The 26,715-nt window shown below is 49.8% G+C and overlaps 1 protein-coding gene across 3 annotated transcripts; it reads left to right on the forward strand.

Moving 5' to 3' along the window:
* Positions 1–663: 663 nt before the first annotated feature.
* Positions 664–26,265, forward strand: SYMPK (symplekin scaffold protein). Of its 3 annotated transcripts, none has more exons than XM_081018598.1 (27): positions 664–746; positions 3,503–3,661; positions 3,765–3,830; positions 5,083–5,136; positions 5,352–5,425; positions 5,726–5,852; positions 5,991–6,240; positions 7,022–7,192; positions 8,649–8,888; positions 9,026–9,180; positions 9,773–9,923; positions 10,609–10,819; positions 11,816–11,966; positions 12,055–12,290; positions 14,040–14,121; positions 14,840–14,953; positions 16,325–16,472; positions 17,039–17,199; positions 18,212–18,320; positions 18,509–18,609; positions 19,920–20,010; positions 20,193–20,294; positions 21,209–21,396; positions 22,499–22,675; positions 23,956–24,096; positions 25,255–25,560; positions 25,870–26,265. In XM_081018598.1, exons 2-27 carry the CDS (start codon positions 3,548–3,550, stop codon positions 26,152–26,154), a joined length of 4,005 nt encoding a protein of 1,334 aa, XP_080874724.1. In that variant the 5' UTR covers positions 664–746; positions 3,503–3,547; the 3' UTR covers positions 26,155–26,265. The 3 variants fall into 3 exon arrangements, with proteins under 3 accessions (XP_080874724.1, XP_080874723.1, XP_080874722.1); XM_081018597.1 differs by having other exon boundaries at positions 737–852; XM_081018596.1 differs by having other exon boundaries at positions 744–880.
* Positions 26,266–26,715: the final 450 nt, after the last annotated feature.

Genomic DNA, 26,715 nt, shown 5'->3' on the forward strand with positions numbered 1-26,715 from the left:
TCCATACATCACTACTGGGAAAACCGTAGTTTGAACTATACGGACCTTAAACATAAATGTAAATTCCATTTTTTATTGTCTGTAAGATCATGGAGGAGCCTGGATGCTGGATTTAGCCAGTGGCACATCTAGTACAGCATCCTGTTTTCACAATGGTCGACCGGATGCCCCAGTGGGAAACTATTGAGAAGGTTAAGACACTTTAAATAAAAAAGGGCTGATTACAAAAAGACGAAGCCTGTTTCAAAGGAAGCAAAATGCCATGTGGCTGTGATGCCTCTTCTACAGCTATGAATATGAAGCAGACAGGCAGGTCTTCTCAGAATGTAAGACCCAGTATATTCAATTCTAATCCTAATTATCAAGTGTGGATTGAACAAATGCGGGTGATCCCACCCACATTTTAGGAACCCCCCCATTGGATGGGAGGGGAATTCCCAGAATTCCTGGCGGACCTCCAGAGTCTCACAATTCCGCAGTGACTAACAACAAAACACCCTCACTTTGAGCGAGAGAAAACTACATTACCCATAAACCCTTGCAAGCAGGCCTCTTCTTTGATAGGTTGAAAGCGGGTTGTGTCCTCCCCCGGCACCCACGTACCCAGAATGCAGCACGGTCCGCGTCCGCGTCCTCCTATTAAAAGGGGCGGGGTGGCGCCGAGCAGAGAGAGAGAGCCTTTTTGGAGGAAGCAGACTACGCTACCCAAGAGGCTTTGCTCCACGCGCAAGCGCACTAGTTAATAATTTAATACATATTTACCTCGAGAAATTTGGTTCCGCCAACATGGAGGCTTTGAAGAGGGCCGGCTAAAAAAAAAGAAAAAGAAAGCCGCCTGCTTCCCTTCGCTCGGTGCGGCTCTGTCGATAAGAGGAGGCCGGTACGCTTTGAAACGGAGAGGCAGGCTTTGGGGCCTAGGGGTTGTCATGACAACGGAAAGGGCCGTTGGAGTACGGAAGCCCCCGCCCCCCCCCCCGCGAAGATGGGGATTTAGTAGTTTTTATTAATTTAGTTATATTTATGCGCCACCGTTTTCTCCGGGGAGTTCCAGAAGGCTCAGTTATCCCCCTCCCCGTTTGATCCTCGCAGCAGCCCTGCGAGGTAGGCCGGCCTGAGAGGGAGGGCGGCTGGCTACTCCCCCCGCCCAGGTCGCCCAAGTGAACTGCGCAGCTGGGGGGGGGGGAGCGAGGTTTGAAGCCTGGCCGGGTTGGGGCGGAGCTGGGGGAGCTGATGGGGTTGGGAGGGACCCCCAGGGGTCATCTAGCCCAACCCCCTGCGCCAATATGTTTTTATATATAGTGGTACCCCGGGTTACGCTTCAGGTTACAGACTCCGCTAACCCAGAAATAGTGCTTCAGGTTAAGAACTTTGCTTCAGGATGAGAACAGAAATCGTGCCCCTGGCGGCGCGGCGGCAGCGGGAGGCCCCATTAGCTAAAGTGGTGCTTCAGGTTATGAACAGTTTCAGGTTAAGAACGGACCTCCAGAACGGATTAAGTTCTTAACCCGAGGTACCACTGTACGCTGGAAGCCACCCAGAGTGACTGGGGCGACCCAGTCAGATGAGTGCGGTGCAAATAAAATAATAATTATAATTATAATACTGCAGGAAGGGTGGCCACTCAACCTCTTGTGTAAAATAACCCCAACAAAGGAGAGAGCCCACCGCTTTCTGCTATGGCAAGGGTGGAACTGCTGGTGTGGGGGCAGAACGCCAAGGTGGACCTGGCAAGAGAGCCCTCCGGCTGGTTCAAGCCCATGGTCCATTTAGCCCTGTTTTCAAAGAGTGGGGCCCGACTGGATGACCCTTGCTTTCCCCAGCCAAAGTGATCTGTTCCACGGATTTCCTGGCTGGGAGCTTAGCCTCCTGTGTTAAAACTACATGTTGAAAGCAACACTGGTAACCGGTAGTGGGGAGACTCCATTGCCATTTCCAGTATATTGAGTAAAGCCTCTCGCACACAGATTCAAGGTGGTCTTTGGGTTCATTAGATTCAAGGTCTTTGGGGGTGTATAGAGATGGTTTGCAGTAAGTATTTTCAGAAACTGGACAAAAATAGGAGGGAAATTTTTTCTTGGTGTACCTTTGTACAGTAGGAAAACAGGAAGCCTTGTTCAATGACAAATTCCAGCCGGGCAAAAAACACTTGAGGATGCAAAGCAGGGCTGGGGAGAGGGAATGGCCTCTGGAAAATCTTTTTTTATTATTATTATTAAATTTTATTGAATAATACAAGAATATCAAAACAAATTTCAAACATGTCCATATAAACACGATTATTTACATATTTCCCAAACGAGGACAATAGAAAAGGATAAAGAAAAAAGAAAGGACAAAAAAAGAAAAATACTTTCCATAAACCATAATACCAAATTTACACTTACACACATTACGAAATAAAAATCTTAGTTAAAATATTTTAAAAGACTTCCACCGCCTTCATCACATGTCTTTTGTTATCTAGTTCGCCTTTATCTCTGTTCTTCACTTCCTTCCCTTAAGTTCTTTCCTAATCGATTAAATCTTTGTATTCTTTATATTCTTCACAACCAAATTTTCATATTTGAACCCTGTTTATGTAAATATTCATCTAAACAATCCCACTGTTTCTTTACCATAGTTTTTGCCTTATTAAGTCCGTCAATTTAGCTAACTTATTAACTTATTAAGTCCGTCAATTTAGCTAATGTGGGTGGCGCTGTGGGGGACGCGGGTGGCTTGTGGGTTAAACCTCAGCGCCTAGGACTTGCTGATCGCATGGTCGGCGGTTCGAATCCCCGCGGCGGGGTGCGCTCCCGTTGCTCGGTCCCAGCGCCTGCCAACCTAGCAGTTCGAAAGCACCCCCGGGTGCAAGTAGATAAATAGGGACCGCTTACTAGCGGGAAGGTAAACGGCGTTTCTGTGTGCGGCTCTGGCTCGCCAGAGTAGCTTCGTCACGCTGGCCATGTGACCCGGAAGTGTCTGCGGACAGCGCTGGCTCGCGGCCTATAGAGTGAGATGAGCGCACAACCCTAGAGTCTGGCAAGACTGGCCCGTACCCGCAGGGGTACCTTTACCTTTACCTTTAGGTACTCACATAGTCTCTTTTTGTTAGAATGTTATTTCCTTTCCAATGGCTGGCTATCAATATTCTCGCTGCTGTTGTTGCGTATAAAAATATATTGATTTTGTCTTTAGGGATATCTTTACTCAAGATTCCTAATAAGTATGCTTCTGCCCTTTTGCTGTGTGAAACCTTTATCAATTTTTTAATCTCTTCATGAATCATATCCCAAAAAGGGTATAGGGTACCCTTCATCCTATTGCATCTCCAACATTTGTTACTGTTTGTTCTACATGAACTACATGAAGATCCGCCACAGATGGTATTTGGCTCCAGATAGATTATCAAAAATGAATAGAACGAACAGCCTCTGGAGAATCTTGAGGGCCGGCTAGAGAGGACCACATTTTGCTCTCCATCCTGAGGTTCCTAATGTTTCCCTGCATGCTTCCTTTCTAGACCTCACCCTGACTGGCTGGATTTTGCCCACTGAACTGGGCAGCCATGGCTGGCGTAAGCAACATGGGCGACTCTGGCCTGTCCCGCATGAGCATCGCCTCCCAGTTCTTTGCTGGGGAGGAGACGTCTGGCATAGACACCATGACTACCTCAGAGAGGGTAAGATTCCCAGGATCTGAGTCTAAATGTGGATAGGTTGTGATAATCACTTTCAGAGAACATTTGCTGAAAAGCCTTCTTTCCCTTTCTTTTCAAAAAACAGGTGGTGGATTTGCTAAATCAAGCCGCCTTAATCAGCAACGATTCCAAAATCACAATCCTCAAACAGGTGAGTGGCATCGCTGCCTTTGCATTGATAAGATTGTAGGTGTAAACCAGGAACGCTTTGTGGTTAAACGGTCTTGTTTCCACAGGGCCATGTGTACCTGGGCTGTCTTAAGACCTGTAGGTTCATGTGAGGTTAACAAACCAGAAAGAGGATTGAAATATACTTCCCAGTTCCAGGACCTGCATGGCCTAACCTTAGTCTGGGAATGACTGGCAGTAATGATTCTCGGAAAATAGTCCATATCCTGTCCAGTGGGGACTGGGGGTGCAGTTAGGTGGGACAAAAGAAAGAAATTTCTGTGTGATCTGGTCATGTCCTTCTACAGTTGTAGCCAAGTGAGTCAGCTCCTCCTCCCTTGAAACCTCTTAAGATCAGGAGCCCCACAACTGACAGTAAAGGTAAAGGGACCCCTGACCATTAGGTCCAGTCGTGACCGACTCTGGGGTTGCAGCGCTCATCTCGCTTTATTGGCCGAGGGAGCCTGCGTACAGCTTCCAGGTCATGTGGCCAGCATGACTAAGCCGCTTCTGGCGAACCAGAGCAGCACACGGAAACGCTGTTTACCTTCCCGCCGGAGCGGTACCTATTTATCTACTTGCACTTTAACGTGCTTTCAAACTTCTAGGTTGGCAGCAGCAGGGACCGAGCAATGGGATTTGAACCGCCAACCTTCTGATCAGCAAGGCTCTGTGGTTTAACCCACAGCGCCACCCACGTCCCACTACAACCGGCATTACTTTGCATTAAATTCGCCATCTTGTAAAAATGACGATGTTGTGTCCAAGGCAGCCTTAAACGGATGTTATCCTCAAGTATATGTGTTTTATGTGCAGTTGCATACTGAACACTTTGGAACATGGTTTGTGCTGGGAGTGGGAGGGAAGTGTTTCTGAATTCAGGATCTGATGAGTTAATCTGCCTCTGCCTAGTTAGGGGCTCTGTATCGTGTAATGTTTCCCACCTCTCTTCCAAGATGACTGTTGTGTGGGTTTGGCTGGTAAGATTTAGTGCAGGCATAGGCAAACTCAGCCCTATTTTTGGGACTACAACTCCCATCATCCCTAGCTAACAGGACCAGTGGTCAGGGATGATGGGAACTGTAGTCTCAAAACATCTGGAGGGCCGAGTTTGCCTATGCCTGATTTAGTGACTGGCAAGTAGGGAGTTGTCTGATTGCCTGATGATACACCATAAGCATTCTCCTGTTTACCTTCTCTTCTTGGCTATATCAACTATTCTTTTTGTTTCCCAGGTCCAGGAATTGATTATAAACAAAGATCCCACACTGTTGGATAATTTCCTAGATGTGAGTATTGCTTGTGCTAGAAACAGCCTTCCCTCCACCATCTCTGCCCACCATGGACTTGGGACAGCCACTGCTGGTCTTGCTTGGTTCTGTTCCTTGTGTGTTCTGTTCTGGCCTGGCCCAGCTCAAAAGTGGATGGGGCTTTTCTGCCTGCTGTTGGCAGGCCTGAGAGACAGGTGGCCGCCTCTGACCTTCTCCTTATCCTTGCACCGCAGGAGATCATTGCTTTCCAGGCAGACAAATCTGTTGAGGTTCGGAAGTTTGTCATCGGGTTCATAGAGGAAGCCTGGTAAGTCAGATGTTGTTATGCCATCCTAGCAATCGGCACCCCCTTAGCTGTTTCTGCGGGTCTTTGGGGTATGTGTGTATACTGCCCATCCCAGGGAAGTTATTCGTGTGTGATGGTGTATTGTGCTTTTCCTATTTTTTGTTGGGAGCTGCCCAGAGGGGCTGGGGCAACCCAGTCAGATGGGCAGCATATCTATCTAGAGAGAGAGGGTTTGTACCACGGCTGACTAGTAGACCCCTGCGTGGTCCCATTTCTTTCATTGCTTCCTTTTTCTCCCAAACTGCTGCCTCTCGCCTCCAGCAAACGGGACACTGAGCTGCTGCTCAAGCTTATTGCCAACCTCAACATGCTGTTGAGGGATGAGAACGTCAATGTGGTGAAGAAGGCCATCCTCGCCATGACTCAGTTGTATAAGGTGGCGCTGCAGGTGAGCTGCTCCCCCGGGGTGGGGTTGGGGGCAGCTGAGCTTGCTCTTTGGGGCCCCTTTGCCTGCCTGGTCCCTGCCTCTTGTTTTCTGCCTGTCTCTCTCAAACGTGAGGCTGCTAATAATGCTCCCTGCCGACAGTGGATGGTGAAATCCAGAGTGATCAACGACATGCAGGAGGCCTGCTGGGAGATGGTGTCCGCCATGGCCAGTGAAATCATCCAGCTGCTGGACTCGGACAACGACGGCATACGCACCCACGCCATCAAGTTCGTGGAGGCGCTGATCATCACCCTCTCTCCCCGGATGCCGGAGTCGGAGGTGCCCAAGCGCCACGAGAACGACATCAGCCTCGACCGTGTCCCAGAGGACCACCCCTACATCAAATACAGTAAGCGGGTGTACGGCTTCCCTTTATCACACATGCAGCCCAACAAGACGACGACAAAAATCCACCAACAGCATACAAATCAGTATGGCTAACCTGATCCAAAACATCCACCCACCCCACTCACACATGAAAACATAGACCACCACAGCCTACCACTAATGAACAGCCACACCCTAGGCCAATCTCAACCTCTCTCACCACCAAAGGAACACAAGTGAATAGCAGAGAACCTGCACAAGTGATGCTGACAAACCCCCCCACATATATTAAGTATAATAGAAACATCGCCACCCGACCCCACCCATCTTTCCCACCCCCACCTCTTTCCCCCTTTTCTTCCTAATGTCTCAACAAATGAAACTGATTTGTAAAAATGTTACATGGGGAAAAATAATATGAGAGAGAGACATTGCATACACTTTTGTGAGTCAAGAAAATCTTTAATTAAAAAAATATATATACAGTAAGCAGGTGAAGCCAAGGGAGGCGGCAGGGCTCCTGGGAAAACAGTCCTGGTCTGGACTAACAATAAGGATGGATAAGTGCAGAGCCCAGGAAGGGGTATCAGGTGTCTTGGTCATCCTGGGAAGGGACCAAACATTGCCTGCTCCAACGAATGCCTTGATCACAAATGTCTGCTCTGAGCCCCCTCCTGTCTCGCCTGGATCATCTGCTGCAGGTGCAATATGGCAAGGTGCTTGCAAAGGTGGCGGCGGCTGCAGAATGCGTTGAGATCTCCACCAGCCGTTCCTCACTGCTGCTTTTTGCCTCTCCCTCTCAGACGTTCTGTGGGAAGAAGGGAAGACAGCGCTGGACCAGCTGTTGAAGTTCATGGTCCACCCAGCCATCTCCAGCATCAACCTGACGGCCGCGCTGGGCTCCTTGGCCTCCATCGCCCGCCAGCGGCCCATGTTCATGTCAGAGGTGATCCAGGCCTATGAGACACTCCACGGTAAGCCTGCCACGCTCACAGTATCTGGGACCCCGTGTATACCTATTAAGATCGATCTGGTCTTCATTATTGGGGCTGCCCCGGTCTTTTAAAAAAATCAGAAATCTTCCTATCACCTTGAGGTGTTCCCTAAAGACACGTAGTGATGGCGCCAGGTGTGCCTCTCTGGGGAGAACATTCCACAAACAGGGAGCCACCTCTCTTGGGTGCAGGACATAGAGAAGGGCCTCAGGTGACAAGTGCCGGGTCTGGGTCAGTTCATACGGGGAGGTGATGTTACAAGTTTGTGGGTCGTAAATCCTTTGACCCACGTGAGTCTGCTGCAACGGCCCTGCAATAAATTTGATTTATTGCCACTCTGACAAACTCCAGTGGCGCCCACACGCTTCCACTCACACGCTGCCACGCTTCTCAGTTGCCGGATAACAGCAGAGTTCACACGCAGCGTAAAATGGCTTGTCTGTGTCAACGTGGTGTCTTCAATAACTCAACTCGACACCAGTGCTTCTATTCTAACCCTCTTTATTTAGAAGCATTCACAACAGAAAAGAAAAACCTACAGAATCTAGCTGCATGCTTGCAGCTTTCTGTCTCTAACAAAAACGAAACTACCTTGCTCACATTCTCAGACAGAGAGAGAGAGCTCAGCCCCTACAGAGCACAGAGACAGAGAGAGAGAGCTCAGCCCCTACAGAGCACAGATCAAAGGAAAATGCCCGGGTCATGTGGGCAATGCACCCAGTGAATCAGAACACTTCCGGGAGTGTTAACTCTTGGCTGTCCAGAACCACAACAGGTGATCCTTAAGGTATTGAGGTCCTGAGCTGTTTGGACATACAGTGGAACCTCAGGTTACAGACGCTTCAGGTTACAGACTCCGCTAACCCAGAAATATTACCTCGGGTTAAGAACTTTGCTTCAGGATGAGAACAGAAATCGTGCTCCAGCGGTGCAGCGGCAGCAGGAGGCCCCATTAGCTAAAGTGGTGCTTCAGGTTAAGAACAGTTTCAGGTTAAGAACGGACCTCTGGAACGAATTAAGTACTTCACCCAAGGTACCACTATATAGGCTTAATCAGCGAAATTAAGCGGGCCCAATGGTGAGGTGCTGTAGAAGTGGGAACAGAGGGAGGCTGCATATTTCATATTTCCACTCAATTTCTTCATCATCATCATCATCATCAATTTATTATTTATACCCCACCCATCTGGCTGAGTTTCCCCAGCCACTCTGGGCAGCTCCCAATCAAGTGTTAAAAACAATACAGCGTTAAATATTAAAAACTTCCCTGAACAGGGCTGCCTTCAGATGTCTTTTAAAAATAGGATAGCTGCTTATTTCCTTGACATCTGAAGGGAGGGTGTTCCACAGGATGTTCCTCCTTGGGCCCGGGATCTGGGTTCCTCTCTAATGTTGTCGCTTGCTTGACTCGCTTCCTCTGCCCTCCTGCTGACAGCCAACCTCCCGCCGACGCTGGCCAAGTCCCAGGTGAGCAGCGTGCGGAAGAACCTCAAACTGCACCTGTTGAGCGTCCTCAAGCACCCGGCCTCCGTGGAGTTCCAGGCCCAGATCACCACCCTGCTGATGGACCTGGGCACGCAGCAGGCCGAGATCACCCGCAACATGCCTAACCTGAAGGAGCTCCGCAAGCGCCCGCGGGATGATAGCGACCCTGCCATGAAGAAGATGAAGATGGGTGAGCGGGCAAAGGAGGGGCAGGAGTGGTCCGTGGGGAGGGACAGGATCTTCTCCAAATGCTGTGATGATCCCCAACCGTGCAGCACCTGCCCCACCACATAAAACACACAAAGACTTTCTCTTTCTCTGCTGCAGAGCCAAATCTTGGGGAGGATGATGAGGATAAAGACCTGGAGCAGGTGGCAGCCCCAGTCCCCAAGCCCTCCATCCAAGTCAGCACGCAGTCGGACACGGACATCACCGCTGAGTTTCTACAGCCCCTTCTGACTCCAGATAACGTGGCCAACCTGGTAGGTTTAGCTGGCGAACGCGGCTCTTGGCTGCTCCTCGCTTGAGTTCCGGGAGGGGAGAACCTTTTGCCAAAGGGTCTAGAAAGCAGACGGGATGGCAGGAGACACAACCTCAGCTTGACCGAAGGGTGATCATTCTGGAAAAGCCGGAGAGGCACGTGTCCCTTTGCGTAAAGTTAGCCTGGCGCGCCTCATCCTTGTGAAAGCTGGATGAGTGGAGGTGTAGAAGAAGAAGAAGAAGAAGAAGAGTTTGGACTTAATATCCCGCCTTTCACTCCCTTTAAGGAGTCTCAAAGCGGCTAACATTCTCCTTTCCCTTCCTGCCCCACAACAAACACTCTGTGAGGTGAGTGGGGCTGAGAGACTTCAAAGAAGTGCGACTGGCCCAAGGTCACCCAGCAGCTGCATGTGGAGGAGCGGAGACGCGAACCCGGTTCCCCAGATTACGAGTCCACCGCTCTTAACCACTACACCACACTGGCTCTCTGCCCTATAATCTTGTAGGGCAAGATTGGCTTTTTCTTAGGAATAGAAGTGTTTTCCTGCTTGGCTCTGGCATGCCAGGCCCTCTCACCATCTTTCTGCCCCCCAGGTGCTCATCAGCATGGTGTACCTGCCTGAAAACATGCCTGCTTCCTTCCAAGCCACCTATACCCCAGTGGAATCTGCTGGCACTGAGGTCCAGATCAAGCACCTTGCCCGCCTCATGGCCACCCAGATGACGGCAGCTGGGCTAGGGCCAGGTATGCCCCTAAGAGGGACTCTAGGGGAGTTGCTATGAACTAGCACAGATGGTCCCAATCTCTGGGTGTTTGAGCAATACAGTGGTCTTTGTATTTGCAAAGGTTTTGCTTTGTTTTTGCATGGGCCCATAAAGAAAAACTAACTGGATGCGATGGTTTGTGGGTGTGATTTTGCTAACTGTTTCATAGACACAGCTGAATGGATTTAATTTAGGGGTGGGGGAGTCCTCCTTTCCCTCGTAGGCACCCTTTCAGGGGTCGCATGCCAGTCAGTGAGTGGGACCAGAGCCCAAAGCAGGCAGAATAATGGGTGTGACTCTTCTATAGCAGGCTTCACTCCATCCACACAAATGGCAGTTTTCAGACATCCCAAAGAGGGCTGCTTTTGACCATGCGACTGAGGTTCCTGATCGCTGATTCAGATCCTCAGAATGCTTGTTATTGAGGCTAACTGTCATACATGATTACCAAGCCCAAACAGTAAAGCTGAGCCACGTTCTGAGGTATCGGGTATACACATTTGCAGCACTGTATTTCAGTTCTTGCTATTTATTTATGTAAGGGGTCTGGGAGCGGTCTCTCTCTACCTATAAGACAGAAGAGAAGTTTAAAAAGTTACAAGTTAGGGGCAGAGGATGAAGTGGGTTTTGCCAGATGATTAATTCCCTCTTCCTCTCTCCTGCAGGTGTGGAGCAAACCAAGCAGGTCAAGGAGTCGCTGAAAGAAGAGAAAATGCTCAAACCGGAAAGCGTGCTGATCAAGCGACGCTTCTCTGCTCTCAATACAGGCCAGGCCATTTCTGTGTTGGGAGCCCAGGGCTCTGTCCCCTCTACTGAGCCTGGGGTGCCGCAGACCAAGCGGCGCCCAGAACCAATCATCCCTTCCACTCAGCCCAGGTGAGAGCCTGGTGAGAGCAACACCAGCCAGTGTGGTGTAGTGGTTAAGAGCGGTAGTCTCGTAATCTGGGGAACTGGGTTTGCATCTCCGCTCCTCCACATGCAGCTGCTGGGTGACCTTGGGCCAGTCACACTTCTTTGAAGTCTCTCAGCCCCACTCACCTCACAGAGTGTTTGTTGTGGGGGAGGAAGGGAAAGGAGAATGTTAGCTGCTTTGAGACTCCTTTGGGTAGTGATAAAGCGGGATATCAAATCCAAACTCTTCTTCTTTTCCTCTTTGTCCTTTGAGGTTGAGGGGGGGCGGTTCAGTTAAAGAACAATTAACAGACAGCTCGTGAGACAAATGATAAACACCATTTGGAAAAGGGCCAAACACAGAACATAAAATAAATGTATATGAGTTTATCAAGGTTGCAGCATGGTCCTAAAGTTACAAGACTATCTAGTTATAGATAAATCCACGAAAACGGGAGACCTGTCAGAAAAAGTTGAGATGATTTCTTCCCATTCACCTCGGCTGTCATATCCTTTCTCATCTATCTAGATTGTAAGCCCCGTGGGGACCGGGGACCGGCCTCTCTCTTTGTCTCTATTTAAAAGCACCCTGTATGTGGATGGAGCTACACAGAAAACTAACCTATTCTCTCCAGCTGGTGGCCACTGTGGTCTCCCTGCTGCTCTCCTGAGCTGGTTGTGTGCAAGAAGGAATGTGCTTTGAGCAACCAGCTCTCTCAGGAGCAGTCTTCTTTTTTGCAAATCCCTTCCTGAGTGGCTGCTCAGCTTCTGTTTCCAGCTGCTGGAAGATCCCCGCTTTCATGAACTTGTGTCCTTACCCTATTTCCAATTTCCCTGCATAATTGCAAAGGTTTTCCCCAAATCCTTGCAAAGAAGACATGGGGCATTGGTTGGATAAAGCACCCTCATTGCTTGAGCTGCTTCTCTGCCTGCCCTTCAGAGGCTGATGTGTTTTCTTTTCTCCCGCCTGCTTCTTCCCAGGTTGGCCGGAGCCACCGGCCGCAAGAAGATTTTCCGCCTGAGTGATGTGATCAAGCCTCTCACGGACGTGCAGATGGACAAGCTGAAGCTGGCGGCCGTGAAGCGGATCCTGCGCTCCGAGAAGGCCGTGGCCTGCAGCGGGGCCGCCCACGTAAGTGTCTCCCGCAGCCTTGTCGTGGTGGGATCCTGGTTGGGTCCGGCATCTCCGCCTCACCTTTGCCAGCTTCCTTCTTTCGCAGGCCCGGGTGAAGATCCTCTCTTCTCTGGTGACCCAGTTCGAGGTCCCTCTCAAGAGCGAAGTCCTGACCTTCATCCTGGACGACATCCGCAACCGCCTGGACCTCGCCTTCGCCTGGTTGTACCAGGAGTACAATGCCTACCTGAGCCAATACCCCTCCGGCTCGCTCGACAACTACGACGAGTGTCTCATTGGCCTGCTCTCCGGTCTGCAGGAGAAGCCGGACCAAAAAGATGGGTGGGTACTTGGGGCCTTGTAGAGGTGTGTGGCAGGGTGAGGTTCAGGGACACAAAACCTCCCCTATGGTTATTTGATCTCCCCTTTAGCCCCATGGCTACCAGACATTTTGAGAGCAAGATGGGTAAGCTACTAAATGCACCCCAATATAAGCTATGGTGACCCAAGTAAGCCCCCCCCCCAAGAATATTTCAAAGCATTTATCACCATAAACATTTTTATAATATACAAATTTTCTTCTTGACTTCCCACCCCTCCTTTTCTAATTTCCCCCCCCCCCACTCCTTTTTATTAGGTGTTTTCTAACACTTTTTTTTTTTATCTAAACCCTGCTACCATTAAAATTTTCATTAATCTACTGTTTATATTTCAAATCCTGCCCTTGACTTCATAGGTTGGTGATATTTTGATAGGTAATCCATCAGGGCTCTCTATTCCTCCTTAGACACTTTGTCATTATGTCCTCTTAGTTTTGGCAGTTAATGTTACCATTTCAGCATATTCCATCAGTTTCATAAGCCATCCCTCTTTAGTTGATAGTCCTTTCTGTTTCCACTTCTGTGCATACAAAGTTCAGCCAAGGTAAAATTCAATGGTGCCACTCCTGAATAATAATAACAACAATTCTTTATTATTGGTACCCCACCCATCTGACTGGGTTACCCCAGGCACTCTGAGCTGCTTCCAACACAATATGAAAAAACAAGAAAACATCCAGCATTAAAAACTTCCCTGCCTGCAGGTTTCATCTTAATGTTATGTAGCCGTTTGTCTCCTTGACATCTTAACAGTTAAATTAGCACCGTCTCCATGCTGGGGACTGAAGTGGATGGAGCCTTGTGGTTCAGTCCTTGCCCCACAGCTCCTACAAGACAGGCCTGTGGCCAGAAATTCCTTACGCTTGCGGAATATTCTGGTGGAGCCAGTGAAACACGGAAGAACTTGAAACATCAAAATCTGCTCTTTTAAATCGGGGCCTGTTCAAAGAACCAATTCTCTCGTGCAAGTTTTAATCAATTTCTACTATGCAGAGGAATAAGATTAAGGCTAGAGAAGGGGGGAAAGAATGCATACTTTGTTCTGAGATGGAGCACGTTGGCATGGCAGCTTTTTAGAAGAGGCCTGGACTGAGCAGGGGGAAACATATGTTTTAAGTTCTTCCTTTTTGAAAATGGTTATCTTAGGGCTTCCATTACGAAAACCAAAACCAAATCCTGCTGCCTGATACTGTTTTGGAGCATCTGTTAGAGGGGATTTTTACTCAAATAAGGATGCTATCATAAAACCTGAGAAGTCGGAAGAACTGGAGGTTCTTGCTCTCCTCCATCCTTTTCTGGTTCTGGCCCTTGGAATGCTTTCCTGAGGGGACCACAGGACTGTAAAGGCCACCAACTTATAATGTTGCATCCCTAGTTATAAAATAATAGTTATTTCTGATTATTAGAGAGCCAGTGTGGTGTAGTGGTTAAGAGCGGTAGTCTCGTAATCTGGAGAACCGGGTTCGCATCTCCGCTCCTCCACATGCAGCTGCTGGGTGACCTTGGGCCAGTCACACTTCTCTGAAGTCTCTCAGCCCCGCTCACCTCACAGAGTGTTTGTTGTGGGGAAGGAAGGGAAAGGAGAATGTTAGCCGCTTTGAGACTCCTTAAAGGGAGTGAAAGGCGGGATATCAAATCCAAACTCTTCTATTATTTTCTAAGCTCCTGGCTGTGACCAAGGCTTTTTCTGTTGTTGTTTTGCCTCACACAGGATCTTTACCAAGGTGGTACTTGAGGCCCCACTGATCACGGAGAGTGCCCTGGAAGTGATTCGGAAGTACTGCGAAGATGAGGTGTGTCCCTAATAAGATATCAGCCAGGCTTCATCTTAGATCTCCCTCCATAGCCTTACAAGGTTGCAGGGAAGGAAACTCTGCTGAAGCGCCGGGGTCTGGCCAGCATAGTATGCTTGACACGTTTTAGGGCAAATTATAAAAGGCATTCCTACCAGTAATCCTACCCCAAACTAGAAGAAATGCAATGAAAGCTTCTGGGACCTACAAAAATAGGCTGCTGGATTGGCTATTCTGACCTTGCCTCCTCCTTCCAACTCGCTCCTGTTTCACAAAAGCATCCCTGCGAAGTTGTCCAAAGGTTGGCACATAGTTATGGCTTGTTGGAAACAGCGTGTGGGTTGTCCCCCAACCCCCCCCCCCGGCCACAGTTTAAAAGTTTAAACATTTTACACTGTTACTCTTCCCCCAAACTGACAGCCTCCCTGGGAATGTGTTCGTTCACTCCCATAACTGTTTGAAAACCAAGGCGCGGCTTCCTATTGGCTGCAGGAGGTTCCTGCACTCAATCAGAAGCTGCGAAGCTGCATTGTACGTTAGACTTCCCAAAAACATTTGCAAACTGGAACACTTCCGGGGTTGTGGCGTTCGGGAACTGATTTGTTTGGGAGCCAAGCCATTGAACAACCAAGGTACCACTGTATATATATACACATGCGCACACTGCTCAAAACATTAACTGCACATGCTCAGAGCTTCTTTTGCATCTCTCCTACAGAGCCGGACGTACCTGGGCATGTCGACGCTTCGGGACCTGATCTTCAAGCGCCCGTCGAGGCAGTTCCAGTATCTGCATGTTCTCTTGGATCTCAGCTCCCATGAAAAGGACAAGGTGAGCCTTGAGCCTGTCTCTCTGGTGCTGTGGTGTGGTCCGAGCAATGCAGCTGAAATAAGCTTGCAAGTCGCTCCTAACTGACCAGGGTGCCTGCAGGACTGCCTGCTCTTACACGAACCTGCCTAGCTACTAATATCACCCTCAGAGGCAAGGCTCTGTGTCCTCCTGCTTATCCGAAGTAAGCTGGGTGGTGACTGGAGGGCCTTTTCAGCTGTGGCACCTTGACTTTGAAACCTCTTGAAGAGATGGCCTGGTGGCATCTTTATTATCACTTTGGTTCCTGCCGAAAAAAGAGACTAGGGTGGGGTGGGGTAAGAGGTTAATCTAGCCCAGCATCATGTCCTTGTTGACATTTCCATTCCACCTTAAGGAACAGACATGGGATTGTTACGTGTCACATGTCTGTTTACATTCCAGCACAGTATGCTGGGAACTTCCGTTGTGTATAGCTTTTGCTTTTAGCTGCTGTCTCTGAGACAACATGAGAGAGAGACGACATGTTTTTGTCCTGATTTATGATTAATAAATCTGTAGTTGTAGTATGCTTCCACAAGCCTCACACCTATTCTGTGTGCACAATTCGATCTTCTGAAGTGTGCCCTGGCTCTCAAGCCCGGATCGCTGATTTACATCAGAGCAGAGGCCGATGGGTCTTCGCAGCGGGACGGCTGGAAGGAGACTACCCAGCCAGGGCTAGCCAGCTGGCCTCCCGGCCCTCTGCATGTCGACAGTCCTCACAGTGACCACTGAGATGCACCTGGGAAGCATGCAAGCAGGACACCAGTGCAACAGGCCTTTTAAATTTTGTCACATGCTGAATATGTAACTGCTTGCTGTGATTTGTTGAATGGATTTTACAATGGTGTTATGGTCATCTGGGAGTGGACCAGTGCTGGCAAACAGAGTGTGGACTTGGTGGTACTTTGAACCACTTTGGGGGCATTGTGCCCTTAGAAAAAGGCTACATCCCTAGCCGATCAAGGTGACTGAGAGCGTTGGTGATGCCCGTACATTTTCTGTCTCCAACCCTCTTTTGCTTTTGCTCTCCTTTTGGGGAAATGTCTGCTCTGGAACTTGCTCACAGTGGGAACAAGAACCAAAGAACACTAGGTGCTTTCTCCGCAAAAACCTGCTCTTTACCATTGAATCAGAGCAAAAGGCAATCTGCAGAAAACCCGAGTTGCTCTTTGTTCCTGTTCAGCACGAAAGAGTGGCTTTTTGCAGGGAAAGTCCCCATGGGCAGGCAGAAAGTGTGGAAGAGCCCTTAAAAATAATCTCAAATTTGAAGTTGGTTTTTAAAAAATCCTTGGGATTCCTGAAGCTTGCTAATTCACTGTCAAATGACCCATCTTTTGCCACCCATCTCAGGTTCGCCAGCAAGCGCTCCTATTCATCAAGCGGATGTACGAGAAGGACCAGCTGCGGGAATATGTGGAGAAGTTTGCACTCAATTATTTGCAGCTTCTGGTCCACCCCAATCCTCCCTCTGTTCTCTTTGGCGCAGACAAAGATACAGGTAACTGGGCCGCACCATGTCCAGGTGTGTCTGTGAGCAGGTGGCTTGGCCAAAAAATAATGGTGGGGCGAAACAATCCCCATCGCCGCTTAGAAAGTGTCACATGTGAAACTACTTCCTGTATGGAGCCTTCACTGTGAGGCAAAACAGTGTGTGTGTTCCGAACCTCTGGGATAGTTCAGTCCGTAGAGCACGAGACCCTTGATCTCAGGGTTGTGGGTTCAAGCCCCACGCTGGGCAAAGATTGCTGGGGGTTGGACTAGATGACTCTGGTGGTTCCTTCCAGCTCTACAGTTCTGTGGTTCTATATGTGACGGGCAATGGCATACGCTTTCCCCCATGCTCAAATGGCTTCCCATGTAAAAGAGGCTTTTCTAGGTTCATGGCTTTCCCTCTTTTAAGTTAAACTTATACAACAGGAACTCCAAAAGGAGATCTTTCCCGTTTCACAGCTCTAGTTCCCTAGTTGTGGTGAATGGCAAGGAGCCTGTCCCTGTGGCGTCTGGCACTCTGCGTAATCCTTGGCGCCCGGTCTCTTTCTTCCCAACCCTCTTTTTGCCTTGCAGAGGTGGCTGCTCCCTGGACAGAAGAGACCATCAAGCAATGCCTCTATCTCTACTTGGCCCTCCTTCCCCAGAACCACAAACTGATCCATGAACTGGCGTCTGTATACACGGAGGCCATTGCCGACATCAAGCGCACTGTCCTCAGGGTTATTGAGCAGCCTGTGAGTCGGCTAGAGAGGGCTACTGGGTGGTCCTCCACAGGGGCAAACAAAGGCGTCGTGACACCTGGGGCGGCAAACCACTATGTACAGCGGCGCTATATACAGTGCATGTGCTGTACGCAGCGACGCCGCACATGCTCTGTACATAGTGGCTTGGTGGCTGCGGCGCTCCAGCGCTGTACAGACAGTGCCGGGATCCTTTGCTTGTGGCTGCAGCCATGAACAGAGGATCCTCTGCAGCTATAGCGGCAATGGAGGGATCCCACCGCTGTCCGTACAGCACTCGAGCAGCACCGGCGGCAAACCACTATGTCCAGCGCATGTGCGGCGTCGCTACGTACAGCGCATGCGTGCGACACCGCACATGCGCTGTACATAGCAGTTTGCTGCCGGCGCCAGGATCCTCTGCTCGCGGCTGCAGCTGCAAACGGAGGATCCTCCACATGCGGCTGCGGCGGCGCAATGGCTTTTCACGCCGCTGCGGGGTGCCTTCTTGTCACCCCCCAGACATGGCACCTGCCCCCCCCCCCCCGTTGCGACGCCACTGGTCCACCATCGTTCTTTATACCGTATTGACCCGAATATGAGCCACATCCACAAATAAGCCACACCTTTAAAATTTGCTGGCTTGGGAACTGCGCACAGGACGGGAGCCGTTGCCCCGCACTCCTGGGCTGCTCTCTGCGCGGGGGGGGGCACTTTGCCGGTGGCCTTCCCCCCTTCATTTGGGAGGCTTGGGAGTGGCAGGCAGGCTGGGTGCCATTGCCCCGCGCTCCTTCCCTCCCTGTGCTCCTGGGCTGCTTTCTGGGAGAGGAGAGCGGCACCGCTTTGCCGGCAGCATAAGGTCGCAAATATAAGCCGCACTTTAACTTTTCACGATCAGAATTTGGGGAAAAAAGAGTGTGGCTTATATTCAGGCCAATACAGTAGATGGCTCTCCTTTCCTCATGTTCGCATCTCCCACCCCACCCCAGAAACCATCCTTTCGTTTATCTTTTCCTATCGCTTCCAGATCCGTGGGATGGGGATGAATTCCCGGGAGCTACTCAAGCTGGTTAAAAACTGCCCCAAAGGTGCAGAGACCCTGGTGACCCGCTGTCTGCACAGCCTGACGGACAAAGGTACAGTTACTTCAGCCTTTATATTTAGGTGCTGTCCGATACAAAGGCCTCACAATGGCTCATGGCAACTTCACACAAGTAGTTGCTGTTGATAAATGCTGTGGAACTGGGATACGGGCTATGCAAAGCTGTCCAAGCTTGAGAGCTGCTGTTCAGTCACACAATCTAACGTGATTTTCTCTACTTAGTTCCCCCCTCTCCAGAGCTTGTGAAGCGAGTTCGAGATCTGTACAACAAGAGGCTGCCGGACGTCCGGTTCCTTATCCCTGTCCTCAATGGTTTGGAGAAGGTACTTTCTGAGGCTCAGATGGAGGCTTGCTGATGATCTGTCATACTTCTCTCCCCCACCCCCTCTCCCTGCCAGTATTATCTTGGTCTTGAGCCTTTTTAGTTGACATTTTCAACAGGCAGGTTATTTGGAAACTAGCAGCCTTGTCCTTGGCTCAGGAATTCAAAGAACCCCCCCAAATAAGTGCAGTTTTGAAAAGCCTAGCCTGCCATCTGGATTCAAAATGGCGTGCCATTGTATCCAGACACAGAAGGAAATCTGCTCCTTGATTTTGGGAGCAGCCATGGGAAATTGGGCACGATATCTCAAGAGGTGTCCAAACACATAGCAGACAGTTTTCCTAAAAGTACAGTAGATGAAGGAAGGACAGCCAATACGTTGTTTAGTCGTTTAGTCGTGTCCAACTCTTCGTGACCCCATGGACCAGAGCACGCCAGGCACGCCTGTCTTCCACTGCCTCCCGCAGTTTGGTCAGACTCATGTTTGTAGCTTCGAGAACACTGTCCAACCATCTCGTCCTCTGTCGTCCCCTTCTCCTTGTGCCCTCCATCTTTCCCAACATCAGGGGCTTTTCCAGGGAGTCTTCTCTTCTCATGAGGTGGCCAAAGTCTTGGAGCCTCAGCTTCAGGATCTCTCCTTCCAGTGAGCACTCAGGGCTGATTTCCTTCAGAATGGATAGGTTTGATCTTCTTGCAGTCCACAGGACTCTCAAGAGTCTCCTCCAGCACCATAATTCAAAAGCATCAATTATTCGGCGATCAGCCTTCTTTATGGTCCAGCTCTCACTTCATGTCGTAACATGTCGGGATTTAATGTAACACGTCGGGATTTAAAACAGCTCTTCCTTTTTACCGATGTGTGCACTTTAGTGAATCCACTGCAGACTTAAAAGTTGGTGGAACAGAAGTTGGGGAAGCGAGGATTGTGCAAATGAGAGAGCTTAGAGGTTTACAGTTAAGTCTCCTCCTGATGTGGAGGAGTTAATCCAGGGGGAAACTTCATAAGACGTGGGGATTGAGAAGAGGCTTAAAGGACAAGAGGGAGCCTTCTTGAGTGACAGAGATGAGGGGAGCAGTGGGGAAGATGGCACAAGGATGGGAGTGCAGGAAAAGGACCCTGGAGATTAGCAATGGAGGAGACAGCTTCTGTGTGCTCTCTAGCGATTTGCAGGAAGGATTCCATGTCCCCGCTGCTTCCATTAAGTATCCCTGAGTATGCCCCTTCTGTTTGTGGTGCCTCATACCCTATGGGGGCTCTCTCCTCTGGGGGTGTGGTCAAGCGTCATGTGCATTCTTGCATTTCCTTTCCAGAAAGAGGTGATTCAGGCCCTGCCAAAGCTCATCAAGCTGAATCCCATTGTTGTAAAGGAGGTTTTCAACCGCCTGTTGGGAACGCAACACGGTAAGGATCCTGGCCACATGGGAACCTTGAGTTTTCTGTGGCTTCTGGCGGGTCTGCTCAAAAGGGTGTCCCGAGGCTGTGGGGAGAGAGGTTTGCTCGGTTTGGAAGGGATCAGCGGACTGGCTGGCTTTACCATCTGCTCCGTCAGTGGCTGATCTCTTCATTGGCATCGATTCCGACAGGTGAAGGCAACTCGGCAGTTTCTCCTCTGAATCCTGGGGAGTTGTTGATTGCCCTCCACAACATCGACTCCACCAAGTGCGATATGAAGTCCATCATCAAAGGTAAGGGAGAATTCAGTTGCTTGTTTAGAATCCTCCTAGCATTTCTCCCGTTCTCTGTGTTCAATATTTTAGGCTGCCATGGCTGCAAAAAAACACCCTACCCTTTCAAGACACATAGGTTAAATTTCCCCATTACATTTTTCCATTCACGAAATTACAGTGGTACCTCTGGAACGGATCCCGTTCGCAACCTGAAAAGAACGCAACCCGCGTCTGCGCGCGCGTGGGTTGCAATTCACCACTTCTGCGCATGTGCATGATGTCATTTTCTGCGCATGCGCGAGTGGCGAAATCCCAGTAGTAACCCTTTCTGGTACTTCCGGGTCGCCGTGGGACGCAACCTGAAAATGCACAACCTGAAGCAAACGTAACATGAAGTATGACTGTACATCCATAAAGGAAATTCATACACTTGAACTAGCTGCGAGTGCTGGAGTTTATTTAGTATCCCAATCCTGTACAGTGGTACCTCCGATTTCAGAGGTCTAGTCACATCCCGAGGAATTTGCAAGCGGGGGTGCTGCTTCTGCACATGCACGTGCGGCGAAACCTGGAAAAATACTTCAGGGATTGCCACATTTGCATCCTGAAAGATACGCAACCAGAGGTGTACATATCTAGAGGTACCACTGTACATCTGTTTGGAAGCATGGAGTCCTGCTTCTCCCCCTAGGCAGATGTGGGGAACCTTTGGTCCTCTAGATGTTGCTCAACTATAACTCCCATTTCTTGCTTGCTGGGGCTTATGGGAATTGTGGTTCAGCAACACCTGCAGAGCCAAAGGCTTCCCCACTCCTGCCGTAAAATAACGGGCATCTTCTGACCTCTGATGTTCCCCTGTCCCTGTTACCTTGTGGCAGCTGCTCTGAATTTTCAGCAGCAGCAGCTGATCTTCTCCATTTCCCTGCTTGCAGCCACCAACATGTGCTTTGCTGAGCGCAACGTGTACACCTCTGAGGTGCTGGCCGTGGTGATGCAGCAGCTCATGGAGCAAAACCCGCTGCCCATGCTCCTTATGCGGACCGTGATCCAGTCACTGACGATGTACCCACGCCTGGGCGGCTTCGTCATGAACATCCTCTCCCGACTCATCTTGAAGCAGGTGAGAAGTGTCAGGAGCTCAGTCTACACTCGAGTAGGACCCTGGCAGAGACACATGTCCGACTGGCATGTTCTCTCCCTCCTGGTTAATCATTCGGGAGCTTCAAAAGCTTTCTTCTGCCCGAACATCACAGCGACCGATGCCAACCGACACCGGCACACTTGGGGATCTGCAGAGTTTGCGCATCTCGCTTAACAGACCTCAGCAACTCAGCATTTGGGCTAATCTATTTACATAATAGTTAAACCACAGAGCCTAGGACTTGCCGATCAGAAGGTCAGCGGTTCGAATACCCGCGACGGGGCGAGCTCCCGTTGCTCGGTCCCTGCTCCTGCCAGCCTAGCAGTTCCAAAGCACGTCAAAGTGCAAGTAGATAAATAGGTACCGCTCCGGCGGGAAGGTAAACAGCGATTCCGTGTGCTGCTCTGGTTTGCCAGAAGCAGCTTAGTCATGCTGACCACATGACCCGGAAGCTGTACGCCGGCTCCCTCGGCCAATAAAGCGAGATGAGCGCCGCAACCCCAGAGTCGCCCACGACTGGACCTAACGGTCAGGGGTCCCTTTACCTTTTTATGAATAATAATAGTAATAGTAGTAGTAGTAGTAATAATTTATTATTTATACTCCGCCCATCTGGGTGGCTTCCAACCAAACAATACACACACAATACAGCAATAAACATTAAAAACTTCCCTAAACTAAGAGCTTTCTTTTGTCAGTCCTGAATCTTCCACCGTTCAGCTTCATAGCATGTCCATGAGTTCTAGTGTTATAAGAGGGAGAAAAACTTGAGTAGCAAAGGACACTGCTATCGATGGCTTTTTTAAAAGATTGGACAGACTCATGCAGCGTAGGCCTGTGGGTGCCCACGATGATGGCACGATAGAGAAATGCAACCTCTGTGTACAGGTGCCTCCTATACCTCTGCATACTGGTTGGCCTATAGGGGAAATCCAGTGCTTTCATGCCTGGCTTGTGACCCGTCCAGAGGCATCTGGCTGGTGGCCAGTTCAGCCTGATGAACCTTAGGCCACTGGGGCGAGACACAGAGCAGGCTCTGGCTGCTGGTGCCGCATTTTAACTCTTCCCCTTCCTCCCCCAGGTGTGGAAGTACCCCAAGGTCTGGGAGGGCTTCATCAAGTGCTGCCAGCGGACCAAGCCCCAGTCCTTCCAAGTCATCCTCCAGTTGCCTCCTCAGCAGCTCACCGCCGTCTTCGAGAAGTGCCCAGAGCTGCGGGAGCCTCTGCTGGCCCATGTCCGCTCCTTCACCCCACATCAGGTACTGCCCCAAACAAAGCTGCAGTTGCAGAGCAGATGGTCCTGCAGCGAGCTGGGGGAGAGGTTATTCGAGTCAAAACAAAATTCAGGGTTCCTTTTTAAATCAAGGTTCGAAGTTTGAAGGGCATTGTTTAAAGCGGAGCTTTCCAAACTTTTCAGGTTGCTGACACACTTTTTAGACACGCCTCATTTTTGTGACATATTCAGATTTACTAGCAAATCGCAGTTACAGGTAGGTAGCCATGTTGGTCTGCCGTAGTCGGAACAAAATAAAAAAAAATTAAAAATCCTTCCAGTAGCACCTTAGAGACCAACTAAGTTGGTTATTGGTATGAGCTTTTGTGTGCATGCACACAATATCTGAAGAAGTGTGCATGCACACGAAAGCTCATACCAATAACAAACGTAGTTGGTCTCTAAGGTGCTGCTGGTAGAAAATTGGAGGTTAAACTAACCCCTTTCCAGCCCCAGGAGGAGCACGGGGAGCGTTCGCGTGACACACTGCAGCCAACACATTAATGTGTCACGACACACAGTTTGGAAAGCTCTGGTTTAAAGAATCCTAAGAGGTAACTTGTTGGTTCATTTTACTGTATTGTATTCCTATCCCATTTTTAGCTAGGATTGGCTCCCAAAGCAGCCCACAATTAAAAACCGACTGAAAGGCATGATATATTAAGATACACAGACATTTATTACAGTCTTTTGGTTCCTGCTCCTTGTCTGTGCTGGGCTCTTCCCTGGACAGGCACTGCTGAAGACAAAGATCCCACACATGCAGACCTTTCCTATCTAAATCAGGGCTGGGGAGCCTGTGCCCCCCCCCCCCAGATGTTGTTGGACTACCACTCCCATCATCCCAGACCATTGGGCACCCTGGCTGGAGTTGAAGAGAGCTGGTGTCAGAAAGGGAGGGGCTCCCCAGCCCTGGTCTAAAGTGTGGGGCATGGCAGACCTAGAAGTCCTACTTGAAACTCAGTCCTTACGGCGGAGGTTGGGACAGGTCAGAAGACACAAGAAAACCCAGTACTACATCAATAATACTCACATGCACGCATCTCCAGTCCAGAACAGTCATTTTAAATAAGACCACAAAGTCTAAAACAGGTTTTCTTGCAAAACGTACTAATGAACTTCTGTTCAACCAACCCAGTAGGATTTTAACCAAGATAGGATATGTGTGAAAGTATCAGAGAGAATACTGTTTGAGAGAATACTTTCAAATGCAATGATTGGTGCACGTCTGGATGAGGCATCCCCCCTCTGCTTTTTCTCCACCAGCAAGCTCATGTTCCCAATTCCACCATGGCCATCCTAGAAGCCAGCAACAAGCAAGACATTGAAGGGAAGGAGTTGCAGCCTCTGGAGGAGGCGAGGGGCTCAGCCCCGCCCAGGACCAAGGAGCTGAGAAGAGAGAAAGAGGTCAGAGCACACGGTGGGCAGGGAGTGGGCGGCGTTCATAGCATTGAACAAATGCGGGTTTTGCCAGGTTACATTAACATGCATAGTGAGCATTCAGTGTGTTGGGAACGCCAGAAACGGAGGGTGGGGAGAAGGGAACTGTGAAGGACAATTCATCTGCCATTGGATTTCTGTTTCTGTGACCTTCACAGTGAACCTTGGCAGTCGGTCCCACTGTGTTCAGTAGGACTTATGCTCCTATGTGAACATATATAGGAGCGCAGCTTGAGTGGTTGATGGTAGGAGGAGCAAAGCACTGTGGAGAGACTCAAAAGGGCCTTGGAGGGTAGAGAGAACCATTTCAGTGATGTCCAGTCAGAGTTTGCAAATGGGAGCAAGTCAGAGTTTGCAAATGGGAGCAAGTCAGAGTTTGCAAATGGGAGCAAAAGGGCAATGGTTTTTATTTTTGCAAGCCTGCAGCACTGCAGATACGTGATCGCAATGTTTGGAGACAGCGCAGCTTAGCCCGAACTTGGAGACCTTGATGCAAACAAGTTTTGCGTAAAGGTAAAGGGGCCCCTGACCATTAGGCCCAGTCATGACCAACTCTGGGGTTGCAGCGCTCATCTCGCTTTATTGGCCGAGGGAGCCGGCATACAGCTTCCGAGTCATGTGGCCAGCATGACTAAGCCGCTTCTGGCGAACCAGAGCAGCGCACGGAATCGCTGTTTACCTTCCCTCCGGAGCGGTACCTATTTATCTACTTGCTCTACCTGCTTTCGAACGGCTAGGTTGGCAGGAGCAGGGACCGAGCAACAGGAGCTCACCCCGTGACGGGGATTCGAACCGCCGACCTTCTGATTGGCAAGTCCTAGGCTTTGTGGTTCAACCCACAGTGCCACCTGCATCCCTAAGTTTTGCGTAGTGTTCTTTTATTTCTGCATGTTTGGGAACACTTTCACAGAAGGGAAGCCAGGCTACCTTGCTTCCCTGTATTAGACATAGAAATAGAGGCCCAGCGTTGGGAGGGAGGGATCCACCGCAGAACAGTGTTGGGAATTGGGACCCAGTGCCAGGAGCATGGTGCGCTCATTCTCCCCCCCCCCCCAAAACTAGAAAGGGGTTTGAAAAAGGAGTGGACACTTTGCAGGGCCTAATGCAGTTCAATGCCAATCCTAGGAAGAAATGGAGCCTCAGCCCCTCCTGCCTCGCGTGTCCCAGGATATGATTGCCCTGCGCTTGGCGCAGGAGAAGGCCCTCAAGCGCCAGCTGGAGGAGGAGCAGAAACTGAAGCAGCAGCAGCAGCCTCCCCGCCCGGCAGCCCCCCAGACCCCACTCCCTTCCGAGGAATCTGTGGACTTGCAGGAGGAGGTGCCTGAAGCGGAGACTCCCACCATCTTCATCAGCATGCAGGAGGAAGACGAGAGCTTTGGAGGAGACAGCTCCCAGCTGGATTCCAGCTTAGAGGGCCCCTGGCCACCCAAGGTACCGCAACTTTTTTTTTTGCTTGTCAGTGAAGTGGCCATCAAACCTCCTGTAGTTCCACCTATGAAAGCACCTCGGTTGTGTCTTGGATTTCTGTCATTCCCTGCCGAGAGGATTATAGATGCAGCGCAAGCCGCCGAAACCGTATCTGGTTCAGGCAGGCATTCACTTGAAAGCCGGATTAATTTCCGAAGACAGCAGTCTTTGACACAAGTGATGTTGAGCTTCTCTGCCTTTCGAGTTCTGAGAGGAGCCACATTCACACTGAGCTTCTGCACACTGATGGTTGTTTCTTGGTCTCTTCCCCAGGAGCTGCAGAGCAAGGAAGGAGCAGCCAGCAGCAGCAGTAGCAGCAGCAGCAGCAGCAGCAGTAGCAGCAGTAGTAGCAGCAGCAGCGGCAGTTCAGATGAGGGATCCTCAAGCAAGCCACCCACAGCCAAGCAAGCCACCCTCTCCCTCGAGGAAGAGGAGCCGGCCGCAGATGGTGGGGCACCACCTCCTGCCCCTTCCGCTGCTCTGGCTGCAAACTCTCCCAGCCCAGCAGAGGAGCTGCCGGAGCCCGTTGTGGAGCAAGAGGAAAAAGCAGACAGCTGATGATTCAGGAAAAGAAGATTGAGGGGAAAGGGGTTAACTGGGAAAGGAACCAGAAAAATAAGAATAAAGTGGATTAGATTTCTAAATAAAGAATCTCGGGTCTCAACTGCTTTTCTGTCTGTACTGGAAATTTTTTTTATCCTGCTTGCGTAAAGTGGGGTGGCGTAGTTCTTAATTATAAAAGAGATAATCTGTTAGTTGGGTAAACACAACTGATGCTATATGTAAATTGCCTTGAACTTCATGTGCCTTGGAGGTAGTAAATATGGTTGGTTTTTTGGGTGAGGCTGAGGAGGAGGAGGAGGAAGGAGATGGCTTAGAAAAGCCTGGTGCTGTCAAACATTTTTCATTGACAGGTAGGTAGCCATGTTGGTCTGCCGTAGTTGAAACAAAATAAAAAAATTCCTTCCAGTAGCACCTTAGAGACCAACTAAATTTGTCTCATACCAGTAACAAACTTAGTTGGTTTCTAAGGTGCTACTGGAAGAAAAAAAAAATTAATTGAATTTATATACTGCCCTATACCCAGAGGTCTCAGGGTGGTTCACAAAACATAAAACC

The sequence above is a fragment of the Podarcis pityusensis genome (assembly GCF_964106645.2).
Source record: "Podarcis pityusensis genome assembly, chromosome: 8".
Classification (NCBI taxonomy): Eukaryota; Metazoa; Chordata; class Lepidosauria; order Squamata; family Lacertidae; genus Podarcis; species Podarcis pityusensis.

Coding starts and splice junctions, on each gene's coding strand:
- SYMPK (XM_081018598.1), top strand. CDS start 3,548: ATGGCTGGCGTAAGCAACATGGGCGACTCTGGCCTGTCCCGCATGAGC. Junction 18,610..19,919: donor TCCTCAATGGTTTGGAGAAG/GTACTTTCTGAG, acceptor TTTCCTTTCCAG/AAAGAGGTGATTCAGGCCCT. Junction 24,097..25,254: donor AGCTGAGAAGAGAGAAAGAG/GTCAGAGCACAC, acceptor TGCCAATCCTAG/GAAGAAATGGAGCCTCAGCC.